The 21,384-nt window shown below is 33.9% G+C and overlaps 1 protein-coding gene, 1 long non-coding RNA gene and 1 pseudogene across 44 annotated transcripts in view; 1 reads left to right on the forward strand and 2 right to left on the reverse strand.

The window, feature by feature from the left end:
- Positions 1 to 7,746, reverse strand: part of LOC111098508 — a 94,500-nt gene extending 86,754 nt beyond the window's left edge. Inside the window, exon 1 of the long non-coding RNA XR_005368482.1 lies at positions 7,620 to 7,746. This is a non-coding gene — a long non-coding RNA (uncharacterized LOC111098508). The remainder of the gene's footprint in view (positions 1 to 7,619) is intronic.
- Positions 1 to 21,384, forward strand: part of RIMS2 (regulating synaptic membrane exocytosis 2) — a 591,823-nt gene that overhangs the window by 357,924 nt on the left and 212,515 nt on the right. For 22 of the 43 annotated variants that reach the window (XM_038555311.1, XM_038555282.1, XM_038555273.1 and 19 more), the window contains 2 exons: positions 1,562 to 1,718; positions 3,197 to 3,313. In XM_038555311.1, coding sequence (XP_038411239.1) covers positions 1,562 to 1,718; positions 3,197 to 3,313 — 274 coding nt within the window. The other 21 variants (XM_038555266.1, XM_038555308.1, XM_038555270.1 and 18 more) reach the window with 3 other exon arrangements.
- On the reverse strand, positions 20,962 to 21,278 carry LOC119864683 (annotated as a pseudogene).

Genomic DNA, 21,384 nt, shown 5'->3' on the forward strand with positions numbered 1-21,384 from the left:
ATGGCATCAAGGGAAGTATTCACCACACCAGGAAGAACCCATGCAATAAATACTTATAAGATGGAATTCTTTTGACCAAAGTAAGCCAAAAGAAAGAACATGGGATGAATGAGCATGATATGTAGTTCTGTATTTCTCTGGCTTTCTGCATCTAGCTGTGTTAATGTACTTTGCTTCCAGCTGCTATTATTTGGTAGATGTAGTGAACACTCTTGATGCCCCACCCATATCCCCCTTGGTCAGCTGGTTTACCCATCTCCAGTGAATGTTGGCTGCTAACACAGCTGCACCATTATCTGGAGAATCGGCCTGAGACACACAGAAAACAATCTCTCCTGCTTCCCACTGGCGATCTTCAGTCAGTGACTGGCTAACACTGGATGACAAAGGTCCGGGACCCTTGCCTCCAAGTCAGAGCAAGTCTGGTACAATTCACATTCCAGAGCCTCCAGTGGGATCAAGCTGAGATCACATTCTTGCTTAGCTTCTTCCTGTGCCCTGTTCTGCTATTCTAATTCCTTTCTCTTGAGATGACTCCTTCCCATTCATTTGTGTACACTCAAATCTTTCTCTTGCTGCATTTCTTAGGAACCCAACTTCATATAATACTGCAAAGTGTGAGCATGTTGGGAAAAATCACATATGAACCAGTACTTTTTCTGAGTTATTTCTGAAATTAGTATTGTAGCAGAACACTCTGTATAGTACCTAGCAGAGTTCTTGCCACATAGTAAAAGTCAATAGCAGCCACGATGAACATGGTGAAGATAATGGTGATGGGGATAATACTACTTCCTGCTCAAAAATGTTCAGGTTTTTCCATTACAAGCCTCATGATGTTTTAGATATATACAACTTGGGTGAAATTTACTTTTACTATTTATTTCCCTACTGTTGCTCCACATTGGATAGCTGTTTTTCTACCAGCTTTGAGTTCCTTCTACTTTTCTCTCCATCTGTCAAATATCCATTGCTTTCTAAGAGTCATTTGAGCTTAGTACTTCTAATACACTTTTTTGAAGTGTGTCAAATCATTGGGTTGTTTCCCTCCTCCAAACTGCTGTGTTTTTTTTCTCAGCCCTGACAAACACTGTAAGAAAAGCAGTCTATGTAGGTGCTTCAGATGGTATTCAGAATACTTTCTAATATTGTTTATCTCTTAAAGAAATAACCATAGACTTTTAGGAATTTTTATGAAGTTAATAATTTTGAATATTTACAATTGTTAAGAAGTCATTGAAGCTCTTCTAGTTCATTAAAGAGATGAAAATGTTTTTAGAATAAACTTGCATCTTTTAGTAAAGATAATTAACTGTATATAAAAGTTTTAGTCTAACTAGCACAATGCTTGGACATAGTATTTATCTAAATATTTGTCATTCATTTTTAATTTAAATGTTTACAAAATATTATTTTATTATGGTATTATGTTTTATACATTAGGCTTTACATTTAATATATTTAGAAGCTTTCAACTTCACTAACATTTTTTTCACTAAAGTACAAAATACAAAAGTACTTAATGGGTAGATAACTGTACTCTTAATCTTTGCCCCTTTAGATTATCGGCACAATGGTCGAGATCTTCAAAGCTCAACATTATCAGTGCCAGAACAAGTAATGTCATCAAACCACTGTTCACCATCAGGGTCTCCTCACCGAGTAGATGTTATAGGAAGGACTAGATCATGGTCACCCAGTGTTCCTCCTCCACAAAGGTAAGATACCATACACATTTTATTTGTAGGATATATGTAGGTATTAAAAGCCTATGTATCACAAAGAATCATGAATAATTTCTAAAGATAATAAAGTCTTGTGGAAGAAAATTACATAAGGGAAAATAAATATGTTCTTCAACAACCTAAATATTGAAAGTAATATGAAGTATGGGCTACTTTGTAACTCTGGTTGATGTGTATATTCTTTTATGTGAGAGTTCAAAATCATAAAGAAGACCCAGCTTTCAGTATATCAATACTGAGTATATACAGTTAGAACCAACTAACTATACCCTTGAATGATAAAGGTATTGACAATTTAAGAAATGGGAGAAAATAAACATTTGATGGGGTTTTAAAGTTAAGAGCAATCATGCAAAGAATAAAAAAGAAAGCACAGATGGAGGGAAGAGTGGCTCGGAAAATCTACAGCTCCAGGTCTTATGCCTAGTAGAAAACTAATCAATCCAGTTAAGTACAGAAAGGCTTCCTGGAGTTAGATCCATGGAAATAATATTTTTGCTAATAAGAAATGTGTATAGGATTCACATTTTATATATTTTCAAGGTTTAAGAAAATTTGAACTCTTAGAATGATAGTCTTATAATGCCTATTTTGAATGAATAATTGATTTAGTTTTAGATTTAGACTTTTTCCTTATGATTTAATTTTATACATAATTTTTTATAAATTACTAAAGGCTTCTGAAAAATAATTACTTAAATGTGGTAGACCTGTCAATAGAATAACTTTTGTAATCTGAAATTTTAAAAGACCTAGATTCTGTATTTTAACTTTGATAAATAAATTGAGCTGTTTCTTACTTTAAGAAAAAAAAAAAAAAGGTGCTCGACTTTTACCAGGGAAAGAATATTTGACCACACCTAGAAAAACATGGGCAAAGTTTTAGAATAAATTCAGCTGTACCTAATAGAAAGCCCATAGTAGTAGAAACTATATAAGAGGCTTATGAAAAAGAAGTGTGTCTATTGAAAATCCAGGCCACACATGGTAACTTAAAAAAAATCATCATTGATTATTTATAAAGACTTCAATTTAGACTTTAAAAAACAAATCCTAATCATTTTCTTAAAACAAGATACACCAGTATTATCTATAAGCAGCATGCTGAACTCATTTTCTTCACATAAATTTATTCCTCCTCCATTATTGCATATAAGAATCACTCCTAGAAATGTGGGAATCATCTATTAATAATTTTGATAACCCTTATCTTTATCCCCATTGATACTCTGTTTATGTTTATCTCTGTTATAGCAGTAATCTCCTAACTTCACTGTCAACCTCCAGTAAAAATGTATCCCATTAGCCCAAGGTGCAATTAGTTAAAAGAAAAAAACTTGGACTTGACATTACAATGATTTTTGTCTTTCATTTTATTAATAAACCTCATTTCTTAGTGTAGTATATGTTTATGGCCTATTAAGATATTTAATGGATTTTGCTAATTTCAGTCGGAATGTGGAACAGGGTCTTCGAGGGACGCGCTCTACTGCTGGACATTATAACACAATTAGCCGAATGGATAGACATCGTGTCATGGATGACCATTATTCTCCAGATAGAGACAGGTAAATAGGATTAAATACTATTAGACCTTATTACAATTGCTGCCTTCAGGAAGAAGGTATTACTGTAAAATATTTTCATCCAAAACTTGGATATGTATGTTATCTTAGCTTCAAAAATAATTTCCTTTATAATACCTACATTCATTCTTATGACCACCATGTAAAAAAATAAAACAAACAGGAACAATCTTTTCTTTGGTTTAAAAAAAAATTATCTTAGCTCTTGCAGTTTTGATCCTTTATTAAATCAAACAAGTTAGGCTAGTGAGTTTGCACATGAGGTTATAAGGATAATTTTAATGAAAATAAGACATTTTATTATTTTTGTGTTATCATAGCCAATCATTACATATAAATATAATTAATGAGACAATAGATTTAAAGTCTTTCACATTTATCCGGGAAATCAGTGTGCCTTTTTATGCATAAAAGTATTGAGACAAGTCTGGTTTGTTTAGAAACAGACACACACACACAAAAGAAACAGACACAAAAACTGATTCATGAAGAGGTTTTTCCTCATGGCTTTCAGTAATAAATCTTTTAAGCATCTTAAAGAATCATGCTTATTGATTGCTGTATTTGGAGGAATTCTTCAAATTTGCTCCATTAAATATGACATTCTTGGAAGTAACATATATTCCAATGCATTAATCACATTTATTACTACTGATTTAAGTTAAACAAATTGATTAACCCTTGAATTCATGGTTTGATTCTATATAAAATGAAAAATGCTATGATATTTCCACCACACTGTCAAATAGGTTTGAGATAAGGATTGGCAAAGAAAGCTTAATTTACTATTCAGAGAATATAATGATAAAATAACAAGGGAACTCAGAAGTCTCTTTGTATGCATCCTAAACCAATTTTGATAAAAGCATCTTAAATCAACTTATTAGAGAAGTTCCCAATATTTATCATTGTCAATATTCATGAATTTAATTGTTTTTGTCTAAATCTAGGGTTATCCTCAATTCAGGCTTATAATTTCATTATGTTAAGTACACTTTTCCATAAGAAAAGATAAGGAACATCTATACTAATCTTCAATAGTGTCAAACAAGTATTGACTTTTGTGTCTGAGATCTAAGAAATAGGAAGTTACTAAATTAATGTTTTTATTAATTGTTAAATGAAAGTTAATGTGGTATTTTATTTCTTTTTAGTTTGCTTGACATTTTCATAGTGATCTGTGTCCTTAGGGGTATTGTAGGTGTGTTACCTTTAGAAAGGTAACATATCAAACACATAATAATTTATCTAATTTTAAGACAAATGACCATAGCATTAATGATAAAGGGCTTGCTATTAAATCCTTGGTATATAGCTATTATAGTCATAACTGACATGTCATTATATTTTTTCTTAATTACTTTATAGCTTTATGAGTCTTTTAATTTGACAAAAATTATTGGAACCAATAATTTAGAAGTTTTGGAAAAATTTAATCCCTAGAGTTTCATCACTTTTTTAGAGTGCTATAGATTACCAGATCATAATTACTCCTAATTGTGAGCTTTTTAAATAAGTAAAATAGAATTTCTTTTAACTAGGACTATGAAACTATTTCTAATATATTATTTTCAAGTTATCTTTGTAATCATTACTTACAAACATGAGGGAACAAAAATCAAAGAGTACAATAATATCCTTGTTAGGTAGTCTATCACATTTTAAACAATGGGATCTTAATTTCTATTTTATTCTTTATATTCTAAATATTCAAAAAGATTTTTATAATAGAATGTATTCAAAGATATTGTAATTTTTATGCACTCCGTAGAAGATAAGAATACTGTAGAACTCTTACAGTGAATTTCATACAGTCAATCAAATATACTGTTTATTAAAGTGCCTAAAAGAGAATTTCCTTTGAAGTAAGTAAAATTTAGGCCTTTTGAGTGGTGTGTTAACTTTTCTTGTCAGCAGTAAATGGTGCACTGGACTAGAAGAGTATTTTATCGAATATACTCTTTTTTTGTAAGATTTGGAACTAAATGGCATTGGATTTGAATTTAGGCTTTTTATTACTTGCTAACTGTGTTTCTTTGGGAAAATTAAGGTTTTGACACTTGATATTTCTTATCTATAAAATTAGAACATTAGTTCCAACTTTATAGGGTTGTTGAGTAGATTAAATGACAGAGCACTTCCAGTTGCATGGTATATACTCAAAAAATGTGCTGTACTCTTAACATTTTAAAGGATCTGTGTCTTACAAATAATTGACCTTTTAATGTGCTTATTAATTGAGCAGAAAAAAAAGAAATCAGCTAATACAAGTATTTTTTTTTAAAAAAAGCTTTGTAGAGAGTATAGAACATGAGTTGGACCTTGAAAAGTGGACTTGCTTATTCAGGCAAGAACAAGAGCATAAGTACAGAGGCAGAACACACATATGTATCAGAAAGACCCAGTATAAAGGATGAAGGACTTGGGACATATTGGAAAGTTGTACATGAAGATAATGGCTTTTTACATTGACTACATTGGGTGAGAAATGATGCTATTCAACATTAGTTTATAGTGCCTGGCTAAACTTAAGAGGTATAAGAAGGATATAATAGTATTCATATCTTTTTCTTATAGGTAATGTTAAAAAGAATTATATATCAAAATTTGATTGGATCTTTATATCTTTGCACATCTCACTTTATTATCATTAGTTAAAATCCTATTCTGTTTTGAAAAGAAAATCAGTTCTTTACAAGTAATTCAGAAACTTGTATGCCAGGCTATTAGCTAAAATGACGAATTATAACAGACATCGTTCATCTTCTCTCCATCCCCCATACTTTTTGGATCATCGTTTCTCTGGTAAACCCTGGTAACTACTACTAGGAACATAATTTTCCTGGGGCAACATGTATGGCTTTAGTATTAGAAACCATTTCAAGAGCTTATTTGTTTACATGAGTTAATTTACTATTAAAAAGTATAGAGTATTAGAGAGTATTTCTGTAACATGTCAGAGATATCATATAATACTCTATCCTGGAGGCCAAAATATATTAGGTATCTTAATTCTATAGAGTATACCTTAAGCATAATAACAAAAAAAATACAATTAACATTGGCCTAGGATACAGTACTTCATAAGCTTTTTTTCTTTTGTTCATTCAATTAACACATTTATATTCTAAGAAGAAAAATGTCATATTATGTGGATCTCTAGGATACCTCAAACACTTAGGCCTTGTCTCTACTCTTTATCAGTCAACCAGTTACAAGAAAGTGTCAAAGTTACCCATAACTATTTATAGTCTTCTTGGTCCTTTTAGTTATTGGCTATGAGTGGAACACATCTCTGAAAGTTTGAAAATACAGAGAAAGTAAATGAAAAAAAAAGATAATTCACCTTAGAAAAATAATGCATTTTGTTACATTTCAGGAATATATTTTAACATAGTTAAATCATACTGAGTATATTTTAGGAACTATAAATTAGCAAAATATTAACAATATTACAGACACAGAACAGAAAGTTTTGCATTAAGTTGAGATTGTTGGAAATTTTGCTTTCAAAAACCATAGGTTATTTAAGAGTGAGATATTTTATTTCCTCTTTTTGCAGTCCTTTTTGTTTGGTGTTTTCTAAAAGTGGACATTCACTCATCTGATATAATGGAAGGATAATTCGTTATAAGTACAATTTTGTTTTGTCTTTAAAGATTACATTTCTTTTTTTTTAAAGATTACATTTCTTTATAAGAATCAAAATGTGTCTAGAAATTAGATCAGTAATTCAGTTCAATTATTTGAAAAATGAAATTTGTCATTATGATTTTTGAATCTGTAACTTCTTTTTTCACTTTTTAAAATTTAGTAATTTTTAAGCTTTCTGTTTTTTTCTTTCACAATGAATTACTTCTCTGCTCAATTTTTTAAAAAGTTCAAGGACATTGGATAAATTGCAATTTTTAACATAATTTTTAACTCATTAGTTATATTTGAGACAGTTTTATAATTCCATTAATTTTGGAAGAAAAGTAAAAATGACTTAATTGAGAAAGTAAGTAAAATATGTTCTTAAGTTGTACTAAGTGGATGTGGTAAAAGACCTTGGATGCATCTCTCTATCTTAGGTGGATTTTACTACCAAAACAGTGTGGTTAATTTTATGTAATATTCATTGATGTATTTTTATAGTTTTCAACAGAATCTCAAGGGGGATCATGACCAGATTAGGTTCCGAGGTATAATAGGACTATAGAAAACTATGCATTCCGGGTTCTCCAAAAACAGAACCAGTAGAATAGGTAGATAAGGATTTGGCATGCATAATTATGGATGAAAATACCTGCTTTATGCAAGCTGGAGACCCATAATACATGTGCTGCTGAAGCGAGTACTTGAGACCCATGAAATGATGGTATAATTCAGTCCCACTCTGAGGGCCAGAGAGATAAGAGAAGTCCAGATCTAAAATGAGTCAGGAAAAGGGGAAAAATTCATCCTTCCTACTTTTGTTCTGTTGAGCCTTTCACTAGAATATATGATACTTACCCAAATTGAGGAGAGCAGTCTACTGAGTCCACTGATTCAAATGCTGATATCATCCAGAAATACCCTCACAGACATATTTAGAAATAACATTTAATGTGAGCACCTCTTGGGCCAGTTAAATTAACTGACACAAAAAGGGAAATAAAACAAACTGATATTTGATATAGGTGATCCTTGCTTAATGTTTAGACAAAATTAACTATAAGGCTCTTCAAGGAAAATACTAGAAATTGATGATTTCTATGATCATCAATTGATATCTGTTCTATGAATTTGGAAATTTTAATAACCTTCCAAGTTTACATATTTTCATTGCTCAAGTAATTTTCAGAGAAAATCTATTTGTTCTTAATGCAATAAACTCCCACATCACAACTATTAGGTATTACTTCTACTCTTTGTAATGCCAGGAATGTCTTTTTTGAATACTGTTTCCTTTTTTCTTATACTATATAGGTTTGTAATGTTCTGTTTACATTTCTAGAATATTTCTGTGATTACGTGAACCATTGCTTTCTTTGGAGGGTAGACTAATCATGAAAATCATGTAGTTATGTTTTTACTTTTTAGTTCAATCCAAAATGTATTTATTATGTCAGCCAATTGTGGACAAGGATTTAAAATAAACATTATCCTGACCTAAATAAACAGATGATCCAACTAACTATACCAACTCATATATACCAACAAATTATACAATTTACCAATTAATTATAAGACATAGAAGACTGTCAGGCCTAAGCATGATATTATTGGAATAGATTGGAGAGAAAATTACCTGTCTGAGTATTGGGGAAAAGCTTCAAAGGGAAGTTGGACTTTAAAGATTGAGTAGAATTTTCAAAGGCAATGAAGTGGAGACAGAGGGAAGATAATGGCATTCTTGGCAGAGCGATAAGCATAAACAAAATCTTGAAGTCAGGAAAGTACAGGATATACTTAGAGAATCTCAGGTGGTCTGTTGTACCCACATAAAAAGTTGTGTAATGGGAGACGTGAAGTGATAGGACTTGAAGATTGAAGTAGTTTAGAACTTAATTTCTATGCCATTTTAAGGCGTATATACTTGTTTTGGGAATGTGAAACCAAGGAAGGATTTTAAGCAAAGTACCTACATGATCAAAAGCATAATTTGTAATTGTCTTGCTTGTAGACAGAGTGGAGAATGGATTGGATCAGGAAAGGGTTAGGGTTGAAGGAAGAGAGACAATAGATTATTTCAGTAGACCAGGTTAGCCTAATTGAAGGTAGTGGCAGGAGAAAAGGAAAAGTAGATAAATCTGAGTTATTTAGGCATTAGAACTTGCAAGGTTGATAATTAAATGTAGAAAATAAGGAAAATGAAGGAGTTAAATTAGGAGATTTTTAAAATTTGGCTTATTCAGTAAATATTTAAATCTTTAGTTAAGACTGGGATTACACGCAGAAGAATAGCTGAAATATTATATTAAGTTTCAAAGAAGGGTTAAAGAATTATATTTGAAACTAGAGGGTCTTTTAGAAATCATGGAATCATCAGTTCTGAAGAGGTACTTGAAGGACTCTAGTATTGTAGTTAAGGACGACACCAAATGCATAGAAACTAGTCTTCCAACTCCCTCTTAAGCCAGAGACATTCTGATTTTATTGGATTCCTAATGATTGGTTTTACATAAAAATCTGATCAAAAAGAAAGTTTGAAAACTACTACTCCAGCCCCCTCATTTCATAATGCCACACCAGACATCCAAATACACAGATGTCTCCCTCAAACCTCAAAATTAACATGTGTTTTTCTGAAGTGTCTACACGACTTTCAGGCCACCATGTGGAGAACCCAGGAAGCAGCTAGAAATGTGCTGTGAAACCCAAAGAAAAATGAAAGCTAAACAAAGTGACAGTTTATACTATAAAAGCAAATAATAAAATCCAGAAAGAATGTGTTGGAATATAAAGAAGTTGGAAGATTCCATCTCGGGAAACCACTGCCTCTATGGAATAAAGAGAAAGAGAATCCAGTGAATGAAATGGGTAAAGAAGCAGTTAGATAGGTGAGAAACCAGGCCAGTTGTGTAAATGCTAAGAGCCTAAATTTTGAATTAAGGAAGCCATGAGTTTGAAACCCAGTCCAGCTACTTACTATATGGCTGTCGGCAAGCACTTACAGCCTGTCTTTCTGTCTTTCTGTCTGTGGCAATACTAGAACCTACCTCAGAGAGTTGTTATGAGAAATAAAAGATATAAAGTAAATAAACCTGTAATGGAGTATTTGTCACCTAGTTAAGTGTTACATAAATACTATTTTTAATAGCCTGAGAGAATTATGTTTCAAAAACTAGGAGAGGTGAGAGTGTCAAAAAACAGAGGTTGAAAATCAATGTGTAACACCATCATAGATAAGAATAATATGATGAAGACCAAGAAGTTAAAGGATTTTTTTTTTAGGATTTCACAGGTAACACTCACAGGATAGCTTCCAGAGAATGATAGAGATTGAAAGTCCCATTACATACAGTGAGCTTAAAGCTTGAATGAGAAGTGAGGAAGTGGTGGCAAAATTAATAGACATGGCTAAGATGTTTTTCAACGAAAGGAAAGTCAGAGACATGCACGGGCTTGAGAGGAAGATGAGGTTAGTGAAGGGTTTATTTTTAGGATTAAGTGCGGTTCAGGAATGGAAGGCATGAGACAATAATGAAGGAAGGAAGGTCATGTGGGAAGTTAGGATTACAGGTAGAAGAGTTTGTTCCCTTGGGGCAAAAGAAAATGACAAGTGAAGATATAAGTATAGGTACTCTGTATTTAGAGGTATAAATATGACAGTTGAGAGAGTTCAAAGTTGGCTTCCCCCCTTTTTTTAAATGAAATATAATGTTCATCTGCCAAAGTTAAGTGTTTTGGCATGAAAGGTTTCAAGAAAACAGAAAAGTTTAAATTAGAGCTGTGGAAAGAAGAGGAGCCATCACAAATGGGTGAGGAGGTCAGTGTGCTGCTTTGGTGGCTTATGGTAGTCATGAGGCATGAAGTGTGGCACAGCCCACAGTAAGTAATAAACATGTACAACATATAATGAATGGAAAAATAGATAGGATCCAATGAACCTAATAAATAAAATTAATAACCAAATAATAATTCAAGTCAGCTTGTTCCTTACTAGATGTAGTTCTTAAGCCCTCTTAGTTATTTTTACTTATTTGTGATCAGAGAAGAAATAATACCTTATAAAATCTGTGTATATTAGAAATTGCTCTTTAATTATTTTCTTCTTAAACTTTCTTGTTATTTTGTTATTTTTCTTCTCATCTTTCCTCCTCAAAAAGGGAAAGCAACGATATTGTATAACATTTCATAGATGGTGCTAGAGATGTTTGAATGATAATTGATAAGATTTTATTTTGAAATATGGTTTGTTTAAGTCTTGATTTGTTATGTTTTTGTTGTGTTTATTTTGGAATACCTAGAATATTTTAACCTTTAGCACTGCCATATTATAATGGACTTTGGGAGGAAAGAGCAAGCTTTCTAATAACAATTTTCATTTGCTTTGCTAACTATCTGCTTCTCTTTTTTGAATTTTATTTTTTAAAATTAAATAATACCTTTTCATTTCTTTCCTGAGTCTCATTTATATTCTTGTTTCTGCCATGCTTGCAGTCATTTTCTTACTCTACCTCGCTCCAGATACAGTCAGAACATTGAACATCATCACAGGGATGGCAGGTATATTTTTCTTACAATTGAGTCTGTTCATAGAATTGCATGTGCCTGTCTAATGATATGATATAATTCAATTCTATTTCTGCTTTATATATATATATATTTACATGATTATTAATGAAATCTAGAAATATTATCCTTACTAATAAAATAATAGAAAATAAAAAGCATATGTAAACACTTTAATTGTAGTAAGATGTCAAAAATATAGCTTCCCTTTAATGAGCTAGTATCATCTCTTTGATGATTCTAAAAATTCAGTTCACCAGGAATTACAGTTAGCCTTTGACTACTTAGAAGGTTCGAATAACAGTATTTTTAAAAATTAATTGCATTTGACTAACGACCTTCATAATAATATATTTAGACAGCACTGGTTTTTCATACCTTAACAATCCACTTCCCCACCCCCACCCCCACCCCACAGTTGAGGAATCAGTTTTAGAATGCTTAGGTTGAACTGATCAGTTTGTAGTTTACCTTGTCGAAGATGGCTGTGATCTACTCATTGGTCATAGATAATCCTGGATCCATGGAGCATATTGGGTCTATGGGAAAATCCTTGTTCCTTTCAACTTTACCACCATTCTCCTTATATTGAAGGGAAATATCAATTACTTGACGCTTAACAGAAAGGAGGATAAACTAACTAGAAAGAGAAGGGAAAGAAGGTCTCTAAGGGCTTACAGTTTCTCAAGGTTTTATGTAGCTTTAGGGTTCTGAGCCAGTTTGTGACATTTTGAGGCTCTATAGGCAGAGAAAAGAAAGGCAGTGATAATGTGGTGGTGAGTTCAGTTAGTATAAAGAATTATATGCTGTACTCAGTTGTTTCAAAGTGATTTGGGTTATGTGTGACCACTTTTATACTATTTAATTCATTAAGAGTTATTAATAACAGTTTCAAAAATAATTGAAATTAATGAGTGAATTCCTAAGGATTGAATTCATGTAGATAAATGTAAAAGGGAATATAAGAGATAATATCAACAATAGATTCCTCATGATTCAAGTTTTGTGATGTCTTTCAGTAAATGTAATTGAAATTTAGTGTTTTCTGGTTTATTATATGTTAGTGATTATTGCTGTATTTTATTGTCTTTTGCATTTTCTCACTCTCTTTGTTATTTTGCTTTAATACTAAAATATTCTTTTTTAGTTTTACTTTTGCTGTATATTACATTCTGACTATTTTGGCTTTTCAGGGACTACACGTTTACCTTACAAAAACATGATTCCCTATGATTGACCAAGACCTTTCTTAAAGTGGGTAATGTGAATGAGACATCACTGATTCTAGGCTTATTCTGATTACTCTGGTATCTTCATTTAAATTTAAGTTAAAATCTTGCACCACATTTGGGTGTTTTTTTTTTTTTTATATTCTACTTATCTAAGTCATCGAAAAGTCAATTGCTTCATATTGTTTATTTTTTCAACAAGCCAACATGTGTAGAATCAGTTCTTAATCAGCTCTAGGTTGGCTGTCAATTTCCTGTACCTATTCCAATTCTGAACCCTAGCCTAGCTAGCCTATTTTTTAGGATACATTTCTGAATTGCCTCTTATGCCATGATTTGTTTTGTGGTCAGGAAACACAATTATCATTAATGTTTGTATTAAAGTAAAACATAGTTAATAAAATCAGTGTTAGGGGGCACCTGGGTGGCTTAGTGGTTGAACATCTGCCTTTGGCTCAGGTTATGATCCTGGCACAATGGTCCCGGGGTCCTGGGATCGAGTCCTGCATCGGGCTCCCTACCGGGTACCTGCTTCTCCCTCTGCCTATGTCTCTGCCTCTCTCTCTCTCTGTCTCTCATGAATAAATAGATGAAACCTTTGAAAAAATGTTTTTAAAAAAGATCAGTTTTAGAAAACAAGTAATCAAATATCTTACTGTAAGATTTGCCATCACTTAGATGATTCCAGTGTGAGACTAATATACACCTGCTCCTAGACCAATTGGGTGGATTTTGTAAGAATGAAATTTTTAGTTGCTTTTAAAAATACTATATCTCATCATTATCAGTTTGGTGCATAAAAAAGAATGTGTGCACACTTCAAAGTATAATAATAAAATGAAATCCATGAATCTACTACCCAAACTGAGAATGAGAATATATGGTTTACTTATTACATCTATCTGTAGGATCTTTGCCTATCAAATACATATGTCTCTTTCATAGAAGTAGTAAACCATATACTGATTTTCAGTTTAACATCTTCTTTTGTTTTTCTTTTTTTAAAGCGACTTTGGTCATTTGTTTTCACTCTGCTAACTTAAGTTACTCAATCTTTCTAACCCTCACCTTAATCTACTATGAGATTCTGGGATTATCGAGGGTACAATCATATATCCACTCTCCAGTGTTTATCACGATAATATTCTAGGCTTCTTGTCTTTAATGTAACCCCTGTACCTTTGTATAAAATGCAGCTGAGCACAATCCTTCCATGTTGAGGTTATCTGGTGACCTCTTGGTTATTCCATTTTATTCACTGAAGATTTTAGCTTTAGTCTAACTTTTAATAATCCTTGCCATCAACCAGAGTGATGTTAGCATTCACCTGAATGATCTATTCAGCACCCACTCATTTCCCTGGCTGTCTCAGATTGGAGATAGTGAACTTTATTCCCAATTCTACTTTAGTCAGTCACTGCTGTGGCCATATCTGAATCTTATCTTCATTTGAAATTATTACACCTCTAAAATATGAATTCAAATACTTTACTCTTGGACCAGAACTATACTTGGTTCTTTCTTATTTTTTTCACTGAGTTACTTTTACTTCACTAGTTCTCTTATCTCCCACAAGAACTCCATTCTCTTGACCCCTTTTCCTTTCCATACTAGTCTCCACTGTACTTACTTACATATCCAAAGGTTGAGTCCATTCTTAGAAATATCCTCAATTCCCTTGCTACATTGTAGTTCTTCTTTTAACTTTTTGATACAGTTCAAATCTGGATCAATCTCTTTCTCTTGCAGAATGGTTCTAAATTAAATTTTCCAAATTCTCCCTAACTCACCTTCTTGAGTCAAAGTAACTGAATACTTAAAAAGTGATCTCTTTATTGAGAGTTGTGAGAAAAAAAACGGGGGAGGGGGGGAGGAAGGAAGGAGGGAAAGGAAGAAGGAAAGAGAAAAAGAAGAAAGAAAAGAAAATGGCACCAACTCTCCAATTTCGCAGCCCAGATTTCAAGGTGGCATTTACTGTCATAGTCTGGAAATTCCCCTTCGGGGGATAAATATGTGTTATTAGTTCCAAGTGGGCTGTAGTGTAGTTAGCTATATGAAATCTGCAGTTTTCTTTTTTTTTTTAAGATTGATTTTATTTATTATTTATTTATTTATTTATTTATTTATTTATTCATGAGAGACACACAGAGAGGTAGAGACGTAAGCAGAGGAAGAAGCAAGCTCCCTGTGGGGAACCCGGTGAGGAATTTGGTCCCAGGACCCTGGGATCATGCCCTGAGCTGAAGGAAGGCACTCAATCACTGAGCCACCAGGTGCCCCCAAATCTGCAGTTTTCTGAATGGAATGAATGTGGTAAATTAAACATGACACCCCCAGTCTGTGAAGCATCAGAACCACCAGTCTCCCTACCCCAGTGTTGTAAAATAAAAAATTATGAGTGCTACCTCTTTGGAACAGATGAATAGAGGCTTAAATAATGTTTGTTAAACTCTTTATATTACTTCAGGAGACAAATATTAACTGATATTAGGAATCAAAACTCTTTTTCAGGAGATCCCTGGGTGGCTCAGTGGTTTAAATGCGCCTGCCTTCAGCACAGGGCATGATCCTGGAGTCCCGGGATCACGTCCCACATCAGGCTCCCTGCATGGAGCCTGCTTCTTCCTCTGCCTGTGTCTCTGCTTCTCTCTCTCTCTCTCTCTCTCTCTCTGTGTGTGTGTGTCTCTCATGAGTAAATAAAATCTTAAAAAAAAAAAGAAAAAAACCCCCTCTTCCTCTTTTGACCAGGTTATGCTAATTAGTATAAATCTATCTGCATCACTGTGTATTTTTAAACACAGTCAGCATTTAGCAAACATATTTAGCAGAGATATGTTACCTTTTATTGATATCTCTTTATTAAGATACAGCCTTTATTTTAATAAATATACCTTTTATATTTAAAAATTTACCCTATGCCTTACTTTTTTTTCCTAACATTTATCTCTACTTAAAGATATACGCAGCATATGAAGAAATCATTATTTGACAGCATGATGTTGGACTTTCATGTAAAGATAATCACGGGAAAGACAGCTAGGCTATATCTTAAAAGAGGAATTGGAATTATTTAGATCTGTAATAGAGGTAAGGTAGGATGTCAGTGGAATTCTAAAGAAATGTATGAGCAAAGTCACTAAAATAAATTCCACGTTTTAGTGCTATTGGAGCATTATCCACAAGGCAGGGAATAGCAAGAAATAAATCTGGAATGATAGAGATGGTCCTAATTATGGATAATCTTCTATGTTCTGTTAAGGAATTTAGATCTAAGATTGTAAATGATAGAAGTACTTCAAAGAGTTTTAATTAGGAGATGGCTATAATATATTTATTCATTCTAGAATAATTACCTTAGAGACTATGTAGATGGTTGATTTGAGAGAAAAGGCTATGGGAAAGAAGAACATGCATAAAGAGATTTGTTGCCTTGGTCTTGGGCAGCAGGAAACTCTTTGCGGGCATGAATTAAGTAAGATAATGGATAGAGAGAAAGAAGACCCGAGATTTAATCAATTGAAATCAATAGTACATATAATAGTAAATAATGGGATTTGAATGTTGATGGGGAACAAAGAGTCAAGAAACACAATGAGCCTTACAGTTTGGGTAACTGAATGCATGTCGTACCTTAACAAAGGTGAAGAGGGTGTAGGGATATTCAGAGGGAAATTAGTTTAGGCCAGAGACAAGTTCAGTTCTGGAATTACCAAGAGAGTTAAGGGGAAACCTCTAGCAAGGAATAAAATAAATAATTTTAAAACTCAAAGAAATTTGAGCTATGCAGAGCAATTTGAGAGTAAACTTACTAATAATGGGAAGTAGCTACAAAAATGAAAGTGAAATCAATCAGAGAAACAACCCATGGCTTTTTCTCAGTTCTGGAAAACATGAACATTTAAGTGGTACCTAGAGGAAGAGTCAAAGAGAAGGAAGAGCTCTATTAATTCCAGCTTTAGAAGAAGCTAGGATAGCATTTGAAGTGGGAAGAATAGAATTTGAAGTGGGAAGATACAATGTCAACAGTAAAAATAATAACGGAAATGTCCATTAGATTTGGCAAGTGAGGAGCCATCAGTGACTTCATCTCCAGTGATTTCAGAAGGGTGGTGAGGGGGAACAAATGGCTTGCAGTGGCTTGAGGCACGGGAGCCTGGGAGCCAAGAAGACACATGTGCTATGAGTGTGATGGAGAAATAGTGGATAGGGGTATGCAATATCAAAGGAGATTTTTTTTCTTTAGAATATGAAATACACCATGAATGTGTAGGCTGCGGAAAGGATCCTTTAGGACAAGTTAGGTTGAAAATACAGAAAAAGGAGAGCATGATTGGTAGAAAGGTCATGGGGCAGGAGATTGCGCTAAACACACAGATGGAGTTTGTAGACAGAAAGAAGCTCTTGTTTCCTTTCGAGATAGGAAGAAAACAGACAACAGAGTTTAAACTAAGTAAGTGTTTGAAAAAAGTTGTTAAATTGAAGATAATTATCTTCGATAGCCTTAATTTTGTTGTTGCTGTAAATTAAGATTATGGTGATTGTTTTTGAGACAAATTCTTTAGGTGGGAGGCCCAAAGTTGAATGTAATGTTTGATTGGAAATGAAGTTTTGGAAAGTCTGGGTGGCTCAGTGGTTGCGTGTCTGCCTTAACCTCAGGCCGTGATCCTGGAGCCCTGTGATTGAGTCCCATGTCAGGCTCCCCACAGGGAGCCTGCTTCTCCCTCTGCCTGTGTCTCTGCCTCTCTATGTCTCTCATGAATAAATAAATAAACTCTTTATAAAAAAAAAAAAAAGGAAATGAGGAAGTTTAAAACTAGTCATTGGTTAAAAAGTGATGGCAACTGATGAAGTAAAAATAAAAAGATTATTGGTGCTACCAGCACAGTAGAAGTTGGAAGACATGAATTTGCAGTGTGCCAACCTGAATGAACATTTTTTTTGCTTAAACTATACCCAGTTGCCTAGATGTAGAGAAATCAGATTATGACATTGAACTAATTTGAGGGTTCTGATGAATGTTTGAAAGATTGGGTTAGAAGAGAATCTGAGTGTTGATATGGGAGTTGGCCAGATGATCAATCATAGTAGTCTAGGATGGATAAGGAAGAAAGGCAAAAGGAGTGATAAATACTGTTAGGAATTGGTGGCATCAAGGAACAAAAAGTATCAAACGAAGATCAAGTAAAGAGGCAATGAGACTATGAGACACCTGACAGAATTAATTATTGTAATCAGAATGTGAGATATTGGAGTTTAATGTTTCTGAATTTAAAGTTTCATTGGATTCTAAGATCCATGGTAATTTTGGGGCTGTGGGTAATGTGGGAACAATGTGAGGATCATTGAAGTTTTGAAGATCTTGTAGTTCAAGATTACTGAACCGTTTTCTGCATGTGCACTAAAATCTCCTAGTATTACCACAGGAATTAGGCTAAAGAAGGTGACTGACAGCCAGTTCTGAAAATTATCAATGAATAAGTCATAAAGATTGCAAGTTGGATAGATACTAGCAACCTGAATTGTTAATGGATGTTGGAGCTAAGTTGAATGCTTCAAAAATTAGAGATGTTACATAATGGAAGGAGAGTAATGGGCAGAGTGTCTCTAGGAAGCCAACTTCTGGATCTGAGGACTATGAAGTATGAAAGAACAAGCAGCTTCTGCTAATGTGAGCTACGCTGAAAGCAGGGTTTGCAAGGTTAAGCTGAATATTATTTAAGGTTAGGATATGCAGAACCCATTCTGCAGAACAAAACCATTCCTCAATGATGCAGAGAAGTTTGTTAACAATAAGGATTTTTGAAAATAATAACTAAGAGAATCAGAGGAGATTAAAATGATATAGAAGAGAGTACAGGAAATGAAGAATTTAGAGAGATCAGGGGCAACTGAGCTTTGCCCCAGAATGACAGAGATAAGATGCTTGAGTAGAAGTGATTTACCTCAAATATCCTAAATTTATCAGACCTTGTTTTGATGCCAGAACTGGACTTGTTTTAGGGCTAGAATTGAGTAAGATTCTGGGAAGAGTCTGAGCTGGGTCTACGGTAGTGCTGAGGTTTGCCATGGAGTTTGAAGAGAGCCAGTGAGTGGTCTTAACTCAGGGGATTAGGGGCCTTCATTAAGCCCCCAATTAGAAAAAGGATCCTAACAAAGTTAGCGGAGTCACGGGAGGAGGAGATTCCTGTACAGAGCATAAACTGTTTGCTTAGAGATAGATGCCTTATCCAGGAGGTTGTACTGAGAGCCCTTAGGAAATGTGATCCAGCCCAAGTAACTCATACTTTCTGAGGTACCTTCCTTTTTGTCTTAACTTCTTTGCATTGTTACCAATCTTCTCTCTTACAAGTATTTTCTTTTCCATCACAACTCACCTTCTGTTTATGTAGCTGACTGTAACCTCACTTAATGTCTTTGGACTTTTTCTTCCTTAATTATTTCTTGTTTCTCTTGCATTTCAATCTCTCTTATTTTCATGATTTTGCTTCTTCTTGAATTACTGATGAAGTCTAAGTAATATCCTCTTTCTATCCTGCCACACCTTCAAACTACTTTAAGAATGATTCATTTCTCTCTTTCTTAAGTCATGTTTCTTGAGTATGTATTTTTACATAGGCTTCCAACACTCCATCACCTCCGAAGTTTCAACCCTTGACAGTGTGACCTCTGCCTCCAGCACTTTTTAAAATTATTTTCCTCCATGGTTATTATTTGCCAAGGCTTTTATACATATTTATCTGTGTTGCCTCTTTGCACCTGCCATTATTAATCACTGCTTTTTTTTTTAGTTTCTCTAATGCATTACTATCCTGGTTCTCATTCTACCTTTTGACTGTTCTCTGTCTGCTTCTCTTCTTTCCTATTTCTCATGTCCTTAACTTTTTGACTATGGGTTGACCCATATCTTATCATCTCTGTGGTTCTGACTAAAACCTCCAATAGCTGGTATAGTTCTTGGCCCATAATATGAATGCAGTAAATAGTATTGAAATAATGAATGGGGGATCCCTGGGTGGCTCAGCGGTTTGGCGCCTGCCTTTGGCTCAGGGCACGATCCTGGAGTCCCTGGATCAAGTCCCACGTCGGGCTCCTGGCATGGAGTCTGCTTTTCCCTCCTCCTGTGTCTCTGCCTCTCTCTCTCTCTCTCTCTCTCTCTCTATGTCTATCATAAGTAAATAAATTTAAAAAAAAGAAATAATGAATGAGCCAATCAATCAATACTGAAACATTAACACTATGCAGTGACTTCTCAAACCATTTCTCCAGTACAGCTCCTTCCTTTGAAGGCCAGATTTCTTTACCTGATTGATATCAGTACAGAATATTCTTCTACTCCTCAGTTATTTAAGTTCAAAACTGCAGTTACTATCACTCCTCCCTAGAATCCTCTTATTTCTGTTAATAGATCATCATTTCATTTTGGAGGCTTGGAATTTCAGGGTTTTTTCTTTGGTTTATTTTTACATTTAACTCATATGGTGATGTCAAACATGTTTGAGAGAAAAAAAGTCTCTGCTCTCAAAGAATTTATAGTTCAGTAAAGTTTAAACAGTAAAGTTAATGACAAAGATTGGATTGTATGACTTTTCTGACTCCTTTTAACCCTGACATTCTGTTTGTATAATTCTGTATATTGTGTATGTTCTGTGTACTGTATATTGCATATTTTGTACATTGTGGTTTATAATGTTTTCCATACTTTTGTCTCTATCTTCACCCTTGTTATTATAAGTTAGCCTTTTCCTATTCCAATTTATTCTATATACTCCTGCTGAATTCAGCTTCTTAATTCATTATTTAAAAACTACCTTTATTCAGAAAATTTAGGTCACTCTCATTAAAAATTAAACCCTATTTAAACTTCTTAGCTAGACACTTAAGATCGCTATAAACTGAGCCCATAAAAATTCTCTAATATTTTACCATATTTTGCTTTCTTTATTTCTATCATTTCCATTTGACTCTCCCCCACAACCTGATTTATAGAGCATAGCAAAAATTCTGTATGCAAAGTGACCTGGACCTGCTGCTTCAAAATGTGACTATGTGACTCCTCCTTACTAATATTTTGATAAGTCAGTCCAGAAAGTGTAAAAAATCTTACTGTAAGATGAATAGAAAAGTCCCTAATGCACTTTAAATGAATGGCCTAATTTCTGGATCTTCAATATAAGATCTTTAAGATAATTAACATAGGTAGAATTAAGTCCCTAGGTCACAGGCTGCTGGAGAATTTGACATAAGACAACAAGAGGCCTTGTGCACTGCCACTGTGATACCATCATGTTTCTGGAGAATGATATTCCCATTATCTGATTCTAGGCATACCATAGGAGTATCAGTGGGGTCAGAGGCTAACCTAGCTGCTTACTGGTCTAGAACAGAGGTCACCCACTGTGCTAATCTGACAGGATCCCACAGTAGCCCAGATTAAGTCCTTATGAATCTGTACCCAGGATCCAAACAGCGGACAGATGCTGTTTTGTGTCCTCCAAGTGCTGCCCTAGAGTCTCCTCCATCATACCCACTATCCACCTCAGCAGGAGACTCCAGGGCACATTGTGTCCCTTCTCTGCCACATGTCCCCCCATGGCTCTTTTTTGTGGTTTCTATCTGCTGAAATGT

This window comes from Canis lupus, chromosome 13 (genome assembly GCF_011100685.1).
Source record: "Canis lupus familiaris isolate Mischka breed German Shepherd chromosome 13, alternate assembly UU_Cfam_GSD_1.0, whole genome shotgun sequence".
NCBI lineage: Eukaryota > Metazoa > Chordata > Mammalia > Carnivora > Canidae > Canis > Canis lupus.